Source organism: Peromyscus eremicus, chromosome X, assembly GCF_949786415.1.
Source record: "Peromyscus eremicus chromosome X, PerEre_H2_v1, whole genome shotgun sequence".
Classification (NCBI taxonomy): Eukaryota; Metazoa; Chordata; class Mammalia; order Rodentia; family Cricetidae; genus Peromyscus; species Peromyscus eremicus.
In genome coordinates, this window is record NC_081439.1 from 47,075,860 (window position 1) to 47,093,500 (window position 17,641).

General features: G+C 49.7%; 1 protein-coding gene across 1 annotated transcript; it reads right to left on the reverse strand.

Annotated features, from left to right (window-relative positions):
• Positions 1-243: 243 nt before the first annotated feature.
• On the reverse strand, positions 244-15,871 carry LOC131899230 (melanoma-associated antigen B3-like). Its single transcript, XM_059250649.1, has 2 exons — positions 15,721-15,871; positions 244-1,601 (listed from the first exon to the last, which is right to left on the reverse strand). Exon 2 carries the CDS (start codon positions 1,538-1,540, stop codon positions 488-490), a length of 1,053 nt encoding a protein of 350 aa, XP_059106632.1. The 5' UTR covers positions 1,541-1,601; positions 15,721-15,871; the 3' UTR covers positions 244-487.
• Positions 15,872-17,641: the final 1,770 nt, after the last annotated feature.

The window sequence follows — 17,641 nt, forward strand, 5'->3', positions numbered from 1 at the left end:
TGCTCAATGAATTTCAACTTGATTGCCCTCATAAGAAAACACCATTGTCCTTATTCCTTTTTACTTTACCTTAAGTCAAAAAGAGGAAATCCAATCTTACTGGTAAAACTGCAGATACTGGCTCAAAATTTCTAAAATTGGAGGCTGGAATATTATATTATCATTCTAATACTTTCACATGGGCTCCTAAAGATAATATATTTGATATAGATTTGTACAATATCAGTAAATAAACACAATGTCTAATTCATAAACATTTGACTTTTATTGACTTGTTTTACAAGCCAGGGGAAATGTTTAATTACATTTATTGCATTTAACTTTGCCAAACCACATAACGAATGCAATTAAAGGAAACTAGACTTAACTGTGTTCTAATCCCCTGCTATTCCCAGTGTACTGACCTACTAACTCTAAGATTATTTCATATTTTCAAGAAAACCTTTTTTTCCATGCTTTATGTCCTTATCTCAACGACAGGAAAACTTTAAGGGTCAACGGGGACGGTGGAATTTGCTGGTAATTTTACTGAGGAATCTTCACCAGTTTGGTCAGTGGCATCAGAGTCATCTTCATCTCTGGCTTCTGTTTGTCCTTGGTCATCTTTCAAAGCCTCTTCGTAAATGGCAGACATGGCACTAGGTGTTGTTTGGTTTATCTTGGCCAAATATTCCAGGACTTTCATCTTGCTTGTTTCAGCATAGGCTTGGGGACCCCACAGGAACTCATAGCGTGGAGGATCACTGCCGGCCACCTGCCTGTACTCCAGGTACTTCAGCTTCACCAAATAATGGGTCATGAGCTTCCGGGGCTCACCAAAGATGCGGTGCTTCTTTCCTGGATAGATTCGCTTCATCTTCAGGACTTTCCAGATGTCTTCTTCACTGGCACAATTGCCCCTAATGAGGATAATACCTAGGACACACATCACGAAAGCAGTCTTGGGAAAGCCTCTGCCAGCACGAATCCTCCCATTGTTGGGGAGCTTCAGCTTGCTGATGAGGTTGTATGAGGGCTCACTGGAGTTGACTTCCCTCACTTCCACTGCAAAGGCATCTTCGAGCTTCTGAGAGGCTTTCCTGAAGATCTCAGGGAAGTCGTCTTCATACTTCTTGGTGATAAGCTTCAGCATGTCTTCCTTAGTAGTAAGCTGCTTCAGATTGAAGTTGTGGAGCAGGTGCTGTAAGAGCACCATTACCTTTCTTGCTACCATATCTTGGTGAGTACGGATGGTGCAGGGCTTGTCCTCAACAGGGGATTCCTTTTCCTTGAATTCATCACTTTCCTCATAGGAACTCTCAAGTGATTCGGAGGAAGAAATACTCAGAGTGCTTGAGGCAGATGATGTTGCTCTCTGAGGAGCCTCGGGAGTGCTGGAAGACTCAGCCCCAGGCTGGCTCTGGGAAGCAGCAGAGGACTTTTCTGCTGCCTCTTGTGGTTCCTCTACTATTTCCTGAACACCTCCACAAGCCTGAGCCTCACCTCGGGCCTGGTGGCGTTTCTTCCGGGCATGGCGCTTACTCTTCTGACCACGAGGCATGATGACTCTTGGCTAGGGGCAACAGCAAGATGTGTGGGCAGGATGCTGGTGATGCAGACACCTGCCAAGGGGAGAATGAAATTATGTGAGCCCTTTCATCCAGGGGAATCCACCCTTTGTTTTTTATCTAAGATAGCCTCTGCATGTTCCCATGAGAGCACCGATTTTAGGAACCTACTGGTCTCAACTGGTTCTCAACTGCCTGTTCCCTAAGGAAGAATCAGTTAAGTCTAGGGTTGCAGCCTATCATTCCTGCCTCTGCAGTGCTTGGCTGAATACAGCAGGCTGACACTCTGTTGTATGTTTTTTCCTCAGACATGGCTTAAACTTCCTTGTTGAAATATTTAGGCCATGTCCTCTAACCAAAATCTGTACCACTATTTCAACTACAGCCTCATAGCATGGGAGCAAACGGGGGCCTGACCCATTACTACTGCACAGAAAATCTTGGCTCTCAGCAGGGGAGAAGTACTCTGATTCCCCCATGGAGTCCTTATCTGATTTCTGACCGTACTCAGAGGACTTATCTGGCTAAAGGACCCTCCATTCACCCTAAGAATCTCATTACTCTTAAGACTCTTCTGATAGTAATTAACATAATAACCCTGCATATACCTCAAAGAATTGATGGTAGGGGCAGGCTGTGAACCTCCTGAGTGTATTGGGATGGGGACTTCCCTTAGAATACATTCTTAATTCCTTACAAAACATGGTGTTGCTTCTTTGGCCAACATGAGGATCTTTTCCCCTCATGTCAAGAGCCTCAGTTCTCTAATTCTGTAGGAACAGAGGGCATATGTCTGTGAGATACCCATGATTGGCCTTTGTGAGTATCTCCACCTGTGTTTTTCTGCATTTTCTATTGTCAGTGTGGGCTTCTTTCCTCTACTAAAGTGTGGCCCACATTTTTATTGACTGTGCCATTTTTTGAAGCCATAAAAGCATAATTGAGTGCGTATTTCAATTGTCCCATTCTTCTTGGGGCTTCTCTAAATTGTTAAGGGTATCTTTTTCCTCTGGGGTGTTCCACTACTGCAAACATGGACCTCACATCCTGAGGTGTGATGTGAGTCCTTCTCTGAAAGTAACAGAGACTGAGAACAAGGGTGTGTGTGGCAGGGGAGCAACAGCTATTATAAAAACTGCACGGAAACAGATTAAAATGGTGGTCACAGACTGTAGTTCTTGTCTAGGGTTGAAGCCCCCTTGCAGGAGAACATGGGAGTATAAAGCAGATGACAACAAGTGTTTAACAGGTCCACTCACCAGCCCCACCTGATGGGGAGCCCCATCTTTCAATGCTGTGGAGTCATTGACTGTAAAAGCCTGGTTGTTTCTGTCTGTAATTTTTCTCATGTGCCACTTCATTTCTTCCCTAATAACAGCTATGGGTATTTTCCCCACTGCTTATGTGTTTATCTAGTAAAAAAAATTCCATCTTTGGGCACATATAGCTATGCATGGTCAGAAAGTCTGTTTAAGCTGTGTAATTCTGATCAATAAAAATAGTACTGGAATATTTTTCATAACTGACACAGGAAAGTAATAGTATTCTCATTCACAAAAGACAGCTAAGTTTAGATTTCAGGACAAATTCAAAACAGACTATCTGCCCTTGCAGAGAACACACAGACATTAATTCCATTTGTTAATTGCTAAATCAAGGTCAGAACTGAAGCAACATTGGTAGACATAACCCCCTGCAATAATTCTCTTTCTGCATGTACTCCAACCACTCAAGGTTTAGCCAACTACTGTTATTGTTAAGTCCTGAATTTCAATGTTATTCTGTGTCTGGGAACACTAACCACTCAGGCTACATGCTTGGCCAAGTGTTACCCACTGGCCAGTCAGTGTGACCTTCCTAGCCTGAGAAAAACTATGTGACTTATCATTTGTTATGAGAATGGGTCAGACCCTGAAAATGTAACATATAATTTTGCAGAGTTTGGCCATGAGAGGAAGAAAGAGGAATGAAAGAATGTGGGTATGCAGAGGGAGATGAGGAAAGAGAATGAAACTAGGCAGGAGAGTGAGAACAAGAGAGACTTTCAAAAAGAGAAATATATATATATATATATATATATATATATATATATATATATATATACACATATATATATACTGAGAGATGTATGTTAAGAGATATAATTATATGGAGTCAGATTTTCCTATTTTGTTTGGTTTTTATTAATAAATATTTTTATTTATTTTACACAGCAATCAAAGATCCCCCTCTTCCCTCCTCCCACCCTTCCAGTCACCCCCTCCCAACCCAACCCCAATCACTCCTACAAGAAGGTAAGGCCTCCCGTGGGAAGGTATATTAAGTTGAGGCATGTCTAAGCCCCTCCTTCTGGCTCAAGGCTGTGCAAGGTGTCCCACCATAGGTAGTGGGCTTCAGAAAGCCAGCTCATGCACCAGGGATGGATTCTGACCCTATTGCTAGGGGGCCCCTTAAGCAGATCAAGCTATACAACTGGGAGACAGATTTTCAGAGAAAGAGATTTTTTTAAGATGAAGTAAAAGAAAAAGTTACCATCAGAAAGCATATATGTTTCCTTATTTTCCCCCTCAGATAAAATCTAACCCTCAGGTAGATAAGAATTTTTCCTAAGCCCTCACCGAATTCATGGATTTTTTTTTTTTTTTTTTTTTTGTATAACCTGAATGCCTCTGAGTGCTGGAATTAAATCCCCGAGCTTCTGTCGCCCAGTGCTGGCATTAAATGCCCATGCCTCTGCCTGCAGGTACTGCAATTAAATCCCTCTCACTCTCTTGACCAGTGCAGGGATTAAATCCCACTGCATCAGCTTCCCGAGTGCTGGAATTAAATCCCCCTTCCTCTCCCTCCCAGTGCTGGGATTAAATTCCCCTACCTCTGCCCCAGAGTGTTGGGATTAAATCCCCCTGCCTCTGACTCCCAGTGTTGGGAATAAATCCTCCTGCATCAGCCTCCCAAGTGCTGAAATTAAATCCCCAAACTTCTGCCTCTGAGTGCTGGAATTAAATCCTCCAGCCTCTGGCTTTTGTCTCTCAAGAGCTGAGATTAAATCCCCCTGAACCAGCCTCCCGAGTGCTGGAATAAATCCGAAGTCCTCTCGCTCCCAGTGCTGGCATTAAATCGCCCTGCCTCTGCCTCTGAGTGCTGTAATTAAATCCTCCACCCTCTAGCTCTGTCTCCCAAGTGCTGGGATTAAATCTCCCTGAATCAGCCTCCTGAGTACTGGAATTAAATCTGCCATCTTCTCCCTCCCAGTGCTGGGATTAAATCCCCCTGCCTCTGCCTCTCAGTGCTGGGATTAAATTCACCTGCCTTTGTCCCTGAATGATGGGGTTAAATCCCCTTGCCTCTGTCCCCAAGTGATGGGATTAAATCCCCTTGCATCAGTCTCCCAAGTGCTGGAATGAAATCCCCATTCCTCTCCCTCCAAGTGCTGAGATTAAATCCCCCTGCCTCTGCCTCCCAGTGCTGGGATTAAATGCCCCTGCCTCTGCCCCCAAGTGATAGGATTTAATTCCCCTGCCTCTGTCTCCCAGTGCTGGGATTAAATCCCCCTGCATCTGCACCCGAGTGATGGGATTAAATCCCCCTGCCTCTGCCTCCCAGTGCTGAGATTAAATCCCCCTGCATCAGCCTCTCAAGTGCTGTAATTAAATCCTCCGGCTCTGCCTACAAGTGCTGGAATTAAATTTCCCTGCCTCTGCCTCCCAGGGCTGGGAAGAAAATCCACTGACTCTGTCTCACAAGTGCTAGGATTAAAACCCCCTGCATCTGCCTCCCATTACAGGGATTAATTCCCACAGCTTCTGCCTCCAAGTATTGAGATAAAAATACCCCTGCCTCTGCCTCCCAGTGTCAGGAGTAAAGGCCCCTGCCTCTTCCCCCAAGTGCAGGGATTAAATCTCCCTGCACCAGGCTCCCAAGTGTTGGAATTAAAACCCCCTGCCTCTCCTTCCCAGTGCTGAGATTAAATCCCCCTGCCTTTGCCTCTCAGTGCTGGGACTACATCTCCCTGCCTCTGCCTCCCAGTGCTGGGATTAAATGCCCCTGCCTCTGCCTCCAAGTGAAAGTATTTAATTCCCCTGCCTCTGCCTCTCGTGCTGGAATTAAATCCCCCTGTATCTGCCTCCCCGTGCTGGGATTGAATCCACGGGCCTCTGACTCCCAGTGCAGGGATTACATTCTCCTGCCTTGGCCTCCCAGTGCTAAGACTAAATCCCCCTGCCTCTGATCCCAAGTGATGGGACTTAATTCCCTTGCCTCTGCCGCCCAGTGCTGGGATTAAATCCCCATGCCTCTGCCACAAATTGACTGGATTTAATCCACCTGCCTCTGCCTCCCAGTGCTGGCATTAAATACCCCTGCCTCTGCCTCCCAGAGCTGAGATTAAATCTCCCTACATCTGGCTTCCAAGTGCTAGGATTAAATCCCCCTGACTCTTCTTCCCAATACTGCAATTTAATACCCCTACCTCTGCCTGCAAGTGCTAAGATTAAATACACCTGCCTCTGCCCCAGAGTGACGGGATTAAATCACCCTGCCTCTTCCTCCCAGTACTGGGATTAAATCCCCCTGCCTCTGACTCCAAGTGCTGAGATTAAATCCACCTCCCTCTGCCCTAGAGTTACGGGATTAAATGCTCCTGCCTCTGCTTCCTAAGTGTTGAAATTAAATCCCCCGGCTTCTGCCCCTCTGCTGGGATTAAGGCCCCCTGCCTCTTTCTCCAAGTGATGGGATTAAATCCCCCTGCATCAGCCTCCCGAGTGCTGGAATTAAAACCCCTGCCTCTGCCTGCCAGTGCTAATATTAAATCCCCATTCCTCTCCCTCACAGTACTGGGATTAAAACCACCTGTCTCTGCCTCCCAGTGCTGGGATTAAATTACCTGCCTCTGCCTCCGAGTGATGGGATAAAATCTGCCTGCTTCTGCCTCCCAGTGCTGGGATTAAATCCCTCTGTCTCTCCCTCCCAGTGCTGGGATTAAATCCCCCTGCATCAGCCTCCCCAGTGCTGGAATTAAATACCCCTGCTTCTGCCCCCAAATGATAGGATTTAATCCACCTGCCTCTGGCTCCCTGTGCTGGGATTAAAATCCTCTGCATCTCTCTCCCAAAACTGAGATTAAATCCCCCTGCATCAGCCTCCCAAGTGCTGTAATTAAGTACTCCAACTTCTGCCTCCAAGTGCTGGAATTAAATTTCCCTGCCTCTGCCTCCCACTGCTAGGACTAAAACCCTCTGCCTCTGCCTCCCCAAGTGCTAGGATTAAATCATGCTGCCTCTGACTCCCAGTGCTGAGACTAAATCTCCCTGCCTCCGCCTCCCTGTGCTGGGAATAAATCCCCCTGCCTCTGCCTCCAAGTTTTGGAATTAAATCCCCCTGCCTCTGCCCCCAAGTGATGGGATTTAATCCACCTGCCTGTGGCTCCCTGTGCTGGGGTTAAAACCCTCTGCATCTCTCTCCCAAAACTGAGATTAAATCCCCCTGCATCAGCCTCCCAAGTGCTGTAATTAAGTACTCCAACTTCTGCCTCCAAGTGCTGGAATTAAATTTCCCTGCCTCTGCCTCCCACTGCTGGGACTAAAACCCTCTGCCTCTGCTTCCCCAAGTGCTAAGATTAAATCCCCCTGCCTCTGCCTCCTAGTGCTGGGATTAAATCCTCCTGTCTCTGCCTCCACGTGATGGGATTAAATCCCCCTGCCTCTGCCTCCTAGTGCTGGGATTAAATCCTCCTGTCTCTGCCTCCACGTGATAGGATTAAATCCCCCTGCCTCTGCCTCCTAGTGCTGGAATTAAAACCCCCTGCCTCTGCCTGCCAGTGCTGGGATTAAATCCCCCTGCTTCTGCCTCCCAGTGCTGGGATTAAATCCCCTGCCTTTGCCTCCAGTGCTGGTATTAATTCCCCTGCCTCTGCCTCCAAGTAATGGGATTAAATCTGCCTGCCTCTGCCTCCCAGTGCTGGGATTATATTTCCCTGCTTCTGCCGTCAAGTGATAGGATTTAATCCACCTGCCTCTGGCTCCTTGTGCTGTGGTTAAATCCCTCTGGTTCTCACTCCCAAAGCTGGGATTAAATCCCATGCATCAGCCTCCCAAGTGCTGTATTACATCCTCCAAATTCTGCCTCCAAGTGCTGGAATTAAATGCCCCTGCCTCTGCCTCCCACTGCTGGGACTAAAACCCTCTGCCTCTGCTTCCCAAGTCCTAGGATTAAATCCCCTTACCTCTTCCTCACAGTACTGGGCTTAAATCTCCCTGCCTCTGCCTCCAAGTGGTGAGATGAAACACCCCTGCTTCTGCCAGAGTGACAGAATTAAATATGGCAGCCTCTGCCTCCCAGTGCTGAGATTTAATCCCCCTGCCTCTTCCCGCAAGTGCTGGGATTAAATCCCCCTTCACCAGGCTCCCGAGTGTTCGAATTAAAACCCCCTGCCTCTCCCTCACAGTGCTGATTAAATTCCCCCTGCCTTTGCCTCCCAGTTTTGGGATTAAATCCCCCTTACTCCGCCCAGGAGTGACAGGATTAACACCTCCTCACCCCCCACCCCCACCCCCCACCCTGTCTCCCAGTGCTGGGATTATATCACCCTGCCTCTGCCTCCCAGTGCTGGGATTAAATCCACCTGCCTCTGTCCACAAGTGATAAGATTAAATTGCCCTGCCTCTGCCTCCCAGTGTTGGGATTAAATCCCCCTGCATCAGCCTCCCAAGTGCTAAAATTAAACCCTCCGACTTCTGCCTCTGAGTGCTGGAATTAAATCCCGGAGCTTCTGCCTCCCAGTGCTGACATTAAATCCTCCTGCTTCTGCCTCCCGAGTGCTGCGATTAAATCCCTCTGGCTCTCCCTCCCAGTGCTGGGATTAAATCCCCCTGCATCAGTCTCCCGAGTGCTAGAATTAAATGCCCCTTCTTCTCCCTCCCAGTGCTGGGATTAAATCCCCCTGCCTCTGCCCCCAAGTGATCGGATTAAATCCCCCTGTATCAGCCTCCCAGTGCTGGAATTAAATCCTCTTCTTCTCCATCACAGCGCTGGGATTAAATTCCCTTGCCTCTGCCACCCATTGTTGGGATTAAATCCCCCTGTCTCTGCCCCTGAGTGACAGGATTAAGTCTCCCTGCATCTGCCTTCCAAGTGCTAGGATTAAATCCCCCTGCCTCTTCCTCTCAGTACTGCGATTTAATACCCCTGCATCTGCCTCCAAGTACTGAGATTAAATTCCCCAGCCTCTGCCCCAGAATGATGGGATTAAATCCCCCTGCCTCTGCCTCCCAAGTGCTGGAATTAAATCCCCCTGCCTCTGCCTCCCAAGTGACAGTATTAAAATCCCCCTGCCTCTGCCTCCCAAGAGCTGAAATTAAATCCCACTGCCTCTGCCTCCCAGTGCTGGAATTAAATCCCCCTGCTTCTGCCTTCCAAGAGACATCATTAAATCCCCCTGCCTCTGCCTGCAAGTAATGGGATTTAATCCCCCCGCCTCTGCCTCCCAATGCTGGGATTAATCCCCCTGCCTCTGCCTCCCAATGGCTGAAAATAAATCCTCTGGTTTCTGCCTCCCAGTGCTGGGATTAAATCCCCCTGCCTCTGCCTCCAAGTGACAGGATTAGATCCCCCTGCCTCTGCCTCCCAGTGCTGGGATTAAATCCCCCTACCTCTGCCCCCAGTGACAGGATTAAATCACCCTGCCTCTGCCTCCCAGTGATGGGATTAAATCCCCTGCCTCTGCCTCCAAGTAATGGGATTAAATCTGCCTGCTTCTGCCTCCCAGTGCTGTGAATAAATCTCCCTGCCTCTGCCTCCCAGTGCTGGGATTATATTTCTCTGCTTCTGCCCTCAAGTGACAGGATTTATTCCACCTGCCTCTGGCTTCTTGTGCTGTGGTTAAATCCCTCTGGTTCTCACTCCCAAAGCTGGGATTAAATCCCTTGCATCAGCCTCACAAGTGCTGTATTACATCCTCCAAATTCTGCCTCCAAGTGCTGGAATTAAATGCCCCTGCCTCTGCCTCCCACTGCTGGAGCTAAAACCCTCGGCCTCTGCCTCCCAAGTCCTAGGATTAAATCCCCTACCTCTTCCTCACAGTACTGGGCTTAAATCTCCCTGCCCCTGCCTCCAAATGGTGAGATGAAACAACCCTGCTTCTGACCCTGAGTGACGGAATTAAATATGACAGCCTCTGCCTCCCAGTGCTGAGATTTAATCCCCCTTGCCTCTTTCCCCAAGTGCTGGGATTAAATCCCCCTGCACCAGGCTCCCGAGTGTTAGAATTAAAACCCCCTGACTCTCCCTCACAGTGCTGATTAAATTCCCCCTGCCTTTGCCTCCCAGTTTTGGGATTAAATCCCCCTTTCTCCGCCTAGCAGTGACAGGATTAACACCACCACCACTACCACCACCCCACACACCCCCTCCCCCCCATCCCAGTGCTGGGATTATATCACCCTGCCTCTGTCCACAAGTGATAAGATTTAATTGCCCTGCCTTTGCCTCCCAGTGTTGGGATTGAATTCTCCTGCACCAGCCTCCCAAGTGCTGAAATTAAACCCTCCAATTTCTGCCTCTGAGTGCTGCGATTAAATCCCCCTGCCTCTTCCTCTCAGTACTGGGATTTAATACCCCTGCATCTGCCTCCAAGAACTGAGATTAAATACCCCTGTCTCTGCCCCAGAGTGATGGAATTAAATCCTCCTGCCTCTGCCTCACAGTGCTGGGATTAAATCCCCCTGCGTCTGCCTCCCAGTGCTGGGATTAAATGTCCCTGCCTCTGCTTCCCAAGTGAAAGGATTAAATCCCCCTGCCTCTGACTCCCAAGTGCTGAAATTAAATCCTCCGGTTTCTGCCTCTGACTGCTGGAATTAAATTCTCTGGCTTCTGCCTCCCAGGGCTGGGATTAAATCCCCCTGCCTCTGTCTCCAAGCGACAGGATTAAATCCCCCTGCCTCTGCCTCCCCAATGGTGGAATTAAATACCCGTGCCTCTGCCCCTGAGTGACAGGATTAAATCCCCCTGCCTCTGCCCCCGAGTGACAGAATTATATCCCACTGCCTCTACCCCTGAGTGACAGGATTAAATCCCCCTGCCTCTGTCTCCCAGTGACAGGATTAAATCTCCCTGCCTCTGCCTGCCAGTGCTGGGATTAAATCCCCTTGCCTCTGCCTCCCAGTGCTGGGATTAAATCCCCCTGCTTCTGCCCCTGAGTGACAGGATTAAATCCCCCTGCCTCTGCCTCCCAAGTGATGGGATTTAATTCCCCACCCTAGCTCCCGAGTGACAGGATTAAATCCCCCTGCCTCTGCCTCCCAGTGATGGGATTAAATCCCCCTGCCTCTGCCCCTGAGTGACAGGATTAAATCCCCCTGCTTCTGCCCCCAAGTGATGGGACTAAATCCCCCTGCCTCTTCCTCCCAGTGATGGGATTTAATTCCCCAGCCTCTGCCCCCGAGTGACAGGATTAAATCCCCCTGTCTCTGCCCCCGAGTGACAGGATTAAATCCCCCTGCCTCTGCCTGCCAGTGATGGGATTAAATCCCCCTGTCTCTGTCTCCCAGTGCTGGGAATGAATCCCCCTGCCTCTGCCTCCCAGTGCTGGAATTAAATCCCCCTGCCTCTGCCTCCCAGTGCTGGGATTAAATCCCCCTACCTATGCCCCAGAGTGATGGGAAAAAAATCCCCCTGCCTCTGCCTCCCAAGAGCTAAAATTAAATCCCCCTGCCTCTGCCTCCAAGTAATGGGATTTAATCCCCTTGCCTCTGCCTCCCAATGCTGGGATTAAATCCCCCTGCCTCTGCCTCCCAATTGCTGAAATTAAATCCTCCAGCTTCTGCCTCCCAGTGCTGGGATTAAATCCCTCTACCTCTGCCTCCAAGTGACAGGATTAAATCCCCCTGCCTCTGTCTCCCAGTGCTGGGAATAAATCCCCCTGTCTCTGCCTCCCAGTGCTGGGATTAAATCCCCTTGACTCTGCCTCGCAAGAGACAGGATTAAATCCCCCTGCTTTTGCCTCCCAGTGCTGGGATTAAATCCCCCTGCCTCTGCCTCCCAGTGCTGGGATTAAATCCCCCTACCTCTGCCTCCCAAGTGACAGGATTAAATCCCCCTGCCTGCGCCCCGAGTGACAGGATTAAATCCCCCTGTCTCTGCCCCTGAGTGACAGGTTTAAATCCCCCTGCCTCTGCCTCCCAGTGCAGGGAATAAATCCCCCTGCCTCTGCCTCCCAAGTGACAGGATTAAATCCCCCTGCCTGCGCCCCGAGTGACAGGATTAAATCCCCCTGTCTCTGCCCCAGAGTGACAGGATTAAATCCCCCTGCCTCTGCCTCCCAGTGCTGGGAATAAATCCTCCTGCCTCTGCCTCCCAAGTGACAGGATTAAATCACCCTGCCTCTGCCTCCAAGTAATGGGATTTAATCCCCTGCCTCTGCCTCTCAATGCTGGGATTAAATCCACCTGCCTCTGCCTCCCAATTGCTGAAATTAAATCCTCCAGCTTCTGCCTCCCAGTGCTGGGATTAAATCCCTCTGCCTCTGCCTCCAAGTTACAGGATTAAATCCCCCTGCCTCTGAGTCCCAGTGCTGGGAATAAATCCCCCTGCCTCTTCCTCCCAGTGCTGGGATTAAATCCCCCTGCCTCTGCCTCCCAGTGCTGGGATTAAATCCCCTTGCCTCTGCCTCCCAAGTGACAGGATTAAATCCCCCTGCCTCTGCCTCCCAAGTGACAGGATTAAATCCCCCTGCCTCTGCCTCCCAAGTGACAGGATTAAATCCCTTTGCCTCTGCCTCCCAGTGCTGAGATTAAATCCCCCTGCTTTTGCCCCCAAGTGATGGGATTTAATTCCCCAGTCTCTGCCCCCGAGTGACAGGATTAAATCCCCCTGCCTCTGCCTCCCAGTGCTGGAATTAAATCCCCCTGCCTCTGCTTCCCAAGTGAAAGGATTAAATCCCCCTGCCTCTGCCTCCCAAGTGCTGAAATTAAATCCTCCGGTTTCTGCCTCTGACTGCTGGAATTAAATTCTCTGGCTTCTGCCTCCCAGGGCTGGGATTAAATCCCCCTGCCTCTGCCTCCAAGCGACAGGATTAAATCCCCCTGCCTCTGCCCCTGAGTGACAGGATTAAATCCCCCTGCCTCTGCCTCCCAGTGCTGGGATTTAATTCCCCACCCTAGCTCCCGAGTGACAGGATTAAATCCCCCTGCCTCTGCCTCCCAGTGATGGGATTAAATCCCCCTGCCTCTGCCCCTGAGTGACAGGATTAAATCCCCCTGCCTCTGCCTCCCAAGTGATGGGATTTAATTCCCCACCCTAGCTCCCGAGTGACAGGATTAAATCCCCCTGCCTCTGCCTCCCAGTGATGGGATTAAATCCCCCTGCCTCTGCCCCTGAGTGACAGGATTAAATCCCCCTGCTTCTGCCCCCAAGTGATGGGACTAAATCCCCCTGCCTCTTCCTCCCAGTGATGGGATTTAATTCCCCAGGCTCTGCCCCCGAGTGACAGGATTAAATCCCCCTGTCTCTGCCCCCGAGTGACAGGATTAAATCCCCCTGTCTCTGTCTCCCAGTGCTGGGAATGAATCCCCCTGCCTCTGCCTCCCAGTGCTGGAATTAAATCCCCCTGCCTCTGCCTCCCAGTGCTGGGATTAAATCCCCCTACCTATGCCCCAGAGTGATGGGAAAAAAATCCCCCTGCCTCTGCCTCCCAAGAGCTAAAATTAAATCCCCCTGCCTCTGCCTCCAAGTAATGGGATTTAATCCCCTTGCCTCTGCCTCCCAATGCTGGGATTAAATCCCCCTGCCTCTGCCTCCCAATTGCTGAAATTAAACCCTCCAGCTTCTGCCTCCCAGTGCTGGGATTAAATCCCTCTACCTCTGCCTCCAAGTGACAGGATTAAATCCCCCTGCCTCTATCTCCAAGTGCTGGGAATAAATCCCCCTGTCTCTGCCTCCCAGTGCTGGGATTAAATCCCCTTGACTCTGCCTCCCAAGAGACAGGATTAAATCCCCCTGCTTTTGCCTCCCAGTGCTGGGATTAAATCCCTCTGCCTCTGCCTCCCAGTGCTGGGATTAAATCCCCCATCCTCTGCCCCCGAGTAACAGGATTAAATTCCCCTGCCTCTGCCTCCCAGTGCTGGGATTAAATACTGCTGCCTCTGCCCCCGAGTGACAGGATTAAATGCCTCTGCCTCTGCCCCTGAGTGACAGGATTCAATCCCTCTGCCTCTGCCTCCCAGTGCTGGGATTAAATCCCCCTGCCTCTGCCTCCCAGTGATGGGATTAAATCCCCCTGCCTCTGCCCCCGAGTGACAGGATTAAATCCCCCTGCCTCTTCCTCCAAGTAATGGGATTTAATCCCCTGCCTCTGCCTCCCAATGCTGAGATTAAATCCTCCAGCTTCTGCCTCCCAGTGCTGGGATTAAATCCCTCTGCCTCTGCCTCCAAGTGACAGGATTAAATCCCCCTGCCTCTGCCCCTGAGTGACAGGATTAAATCCCCCTGCCTCTGCCTCCCAGTGCTGGGATTAAATCCCCTTGCCTCTGCCTCCCAAGTGACAGGATTAAATCCCTCTTCCTCTGCCCCTGAGTGACATGATTAAATCCCCCTGCCTCTGCCCCCAAGTGATGGGATTTAATTCCCCAGCATCTGACCCCTAGTGACAGGATTAAATTCCCCTGCCTCTGCCCCTGAGTGACAGCATTAAATCCCCCTGCCTCTGCCTCCCAAGTGACAGGATTAAATCCCCCTGCCTCTGCCCCCGAGTGACAGGATTAAATCCCCCTGCCTCTGCCTCCAAGTAATGGGATTAATTCCCCCTGCCTCTGCCTCCCAATGCTGGGATTAATTCCCCCTGCCTCTGCCTCCCAATTGCTGAAATTAAATCCTCTGGCTTCTGCCTCCCAATGCTGGGATTAAATCCCCCTGCCTCTGCCCCCGAGTGACAGGATTAAATCCCCCTGTCTCTGCCCCCGAGTGACAGGATTAAATCCCCCTGCCTCTGCCCCCGAGTGACAGGATTAAATCCCCCTGCCTCTGCCTCCCAGTGATGGGATTAAATCCCCCTGCCTCTGCCCCAGAGTAACAGGATTAAATTCCCCTGCCTCTGCCTCCCAGTGCTGGGATTAAATACTGCTGCCTCTGCCCCCGAGTGACAGGATTAAATCCCCCTGCCTCTGCCCCTGAGTGACAGCATTAAATCCCCGTGCCTCTGCCTCCCAAGTGACAGGATTAAATCCCCCTGCCTCTGCCCCTGAGTGACAGGATTAAATCCCCCTGCCTCTGCCTCCAAGTAATGGGATTAATTCCCCCTGCCTCTGCCTCCCAATGCTGGGATTAATTCCCCCTGCCTCTGCCTCCCAATTGCTGAAATTAAATCCTCTGGCTTCTGCCTCCCAATGCTGGGATTAAATCCCCCTGCCTCTGCCCCCGAGTGACAGGATTAAATCCCCCTGCCTCTGCCTCCCAGTGATGGGATTAAATCCCCCTGCCTCTGCCCCAGAGTAACAGGATTAAATTCCCCTGCCTCTGCCTCCCAGTGCTGGGATTAAATACTGCTGCCTCTGCCCCCGAGTGACAGGATTAAATCCCCCTGCCTCTGCCTCTGCCCCTGAGTGACAGGATTTAATCCCCCTGCCTCTGCCTCCCAGTGATGGGATTAAATCCCCCTGCCTCTTCCCCCGAGTGACAGGATTAAATACCCCTGCCTCTTCCCCCGAGTGACAGGATTAAATCCCCCTGCCTCTGCCCCGGAGTGACAGGATTAAATCCCCCTGCCTCTGCCCCAGAGTGACAGGATTAAATCCCCCTGCCTCAGCCTCCCAGTGATGACAGTAAAGGCCCGCACCAAGGCCACCGCCACGGCCAGACTCATGGTGTCTTTCGAAATGGCGGCGACCGGTAGAAAAGGCGAGAAGGGGGGGTGGCAGCTGGAAGGCGGGAGGAGGTGGCGGTGAGAGGGAGGGAAGCTGTCCGGAGGGAGGTGAAGGGGTTTATTCTGAGATGGACCACCTCTGGGAACAGGGGCCCACGGGCCGGGCGGGGAGACGGTCCCCGGCTTCGACGACGTGGGGCTTTACGTAAACAAGGGGGCGGTTGGTGCGAAGCGAGGTCTAGAGGACAGAAACCGAGACCGAAGGCACGGGTTCAAGAGCAGGGGAAACTCGACTCTGAGATGGCTGTTTCTCAACCTCCTCACCTCGAACCACACAGTCTGGGGCTTGTTTCCTGGTCCTGTTGAGCAGGCGGCCGCGGACAGCGCTCCTCACGCCGCCCGGTCTCGAACTGTGGAGAAGGAAATCACGCCCTCGCTGGGGGAAGAACCCGGAGAGACGCCGCGGGAAGCCTCGGCTCTCTGGCGCCCCCTCTGGCGTGGGGGGGTACTTTCTCAGTCTCATAGACCAGCGGCCGTCGGATACTCCAGCGCTTTGACTCGATTGCTTCTGCGGCTCCACCTTCCTGGACGTCTGCCTCTGAAATCCTCCTTCCACAAGTCACCCTCTCCGAGCTAACTCTCTTTAAACCTCAGGTTTCAGCACCGAGAAAGGAAGTTTCTGCACAATTTGTTTTTCTTATGTCTGTAATTATCCCGACCTCTGCCATGGCTCCCGTCTCTTTTAAATTTCACGGCAGATGTCAATCTGTAAATATTCACGAGTGGTACCCCCTGCAAACACCGGGAAAAGCAGGCGTGTGTCTTCGGAGTGTTGGGAGAAGGTCAAGTTGAACATCAGGAAGAGGGCTTAGAATAGGAGGAAGTAACTTGAAGAGAAAATATGTATTCCTTCTCTTTATTATGCAGACTCAAGTTTTCAAGGTATTTGATCAGTACAGGAAAGAGACTAAGCCATGTGAGTTTGTAGATCCCAATCTGTTGAAGTTACACTTTACATAGACATATTTACGTTTTTACCAGTTTCCCCCCTTTATTAATCAAATCCTTCATTTATGTTCATATTCGTTTTACTCTGGCAGTGGATTCAATCCAGTATTTTGAGCATAAAATCTCTTTTCAAATCACCTGGGATACAATTTTGTGTTATTATGGGAGGGGGGTGTATTTCTTGTGCTTTTTTAATTTTTTTTTAATTCTAGTTTTTGGTTTGTTTTCTAAAGAGAGACAGAAAGAGACAGAGAAGAGAGAGAGAGAGAGAGAGAGAGAGAGAGAGAGAGAGAGAGAGAGAGAGAGAGACAGAGAGAGAGAGAGAGAGAATCGAGAAGCTGGGTAGGTGAGTAGATGGGAAAGATCTGGGAAGATCCTTTCATGGGAAGGGAAACCATGATCAGAATTTATTGTATAAAAAAGTGTTTCAATAGAAAAGAATATATGGAAAAGGCCAATGGAATGTATAGTGTACTCTTTGCGTTTACAGAAATGTCTCCATTTTAAGGATATTAGGCTAAGGAAATAGCTATAGTTTGCATTTCATTTATGTATGTAGTTACAAAACTTCCACATATCTGATCTATCCCACCACCTTGAGATTATCTCCATGAACTTCTACAAATAATGGAATGATTTAAAAATACAAGAAAGTCGTCAGGCAGCTGTGGCACATGCCTTTAATCCCAGCACTCAGGAGGCAGAGCCAGGCAGATCTTTGTGAGTTCGAGGCCAAGCCTGGTCTACAGAGTGAGATCCAGCGTAAGCACCCAAACTACACAGAGAAACCCTGTCTCAAAAAAAAAAAAAAATAGATGAATGTTAATAAAGACATATCAAGTTCAAAAAAAAAGTAGTGAAGAAAAAAAATGCATAAAACCCCAAAAGGTCAGCTTTACTGAGGGAAGAGTAGAATAGCACATGCTAGATGGATCAACAGTCTGTCCATGCTCCAATATTTAATACTTTAAGAATCTTGAGAATATTTAAATTTATTTATATATATATGTATATATTTATGTATATATATTTATTCGTGTATATATATATATATCTGTAGTGTGTGTGTGTGTGTGTGTGTGTGTGTGTGTGTGTGTGCATGCTTGTATGTATGCATCTTCACCACCTCTGTGTGTGTGTGGTGCCGCTAGAGGCATCAGATCTCCTGGAACTGGAGTTACAGAAGGTTATGAACTACCTTGTGGGTGTTAAAAATTGAATCCAGGGCTTCTGGAAA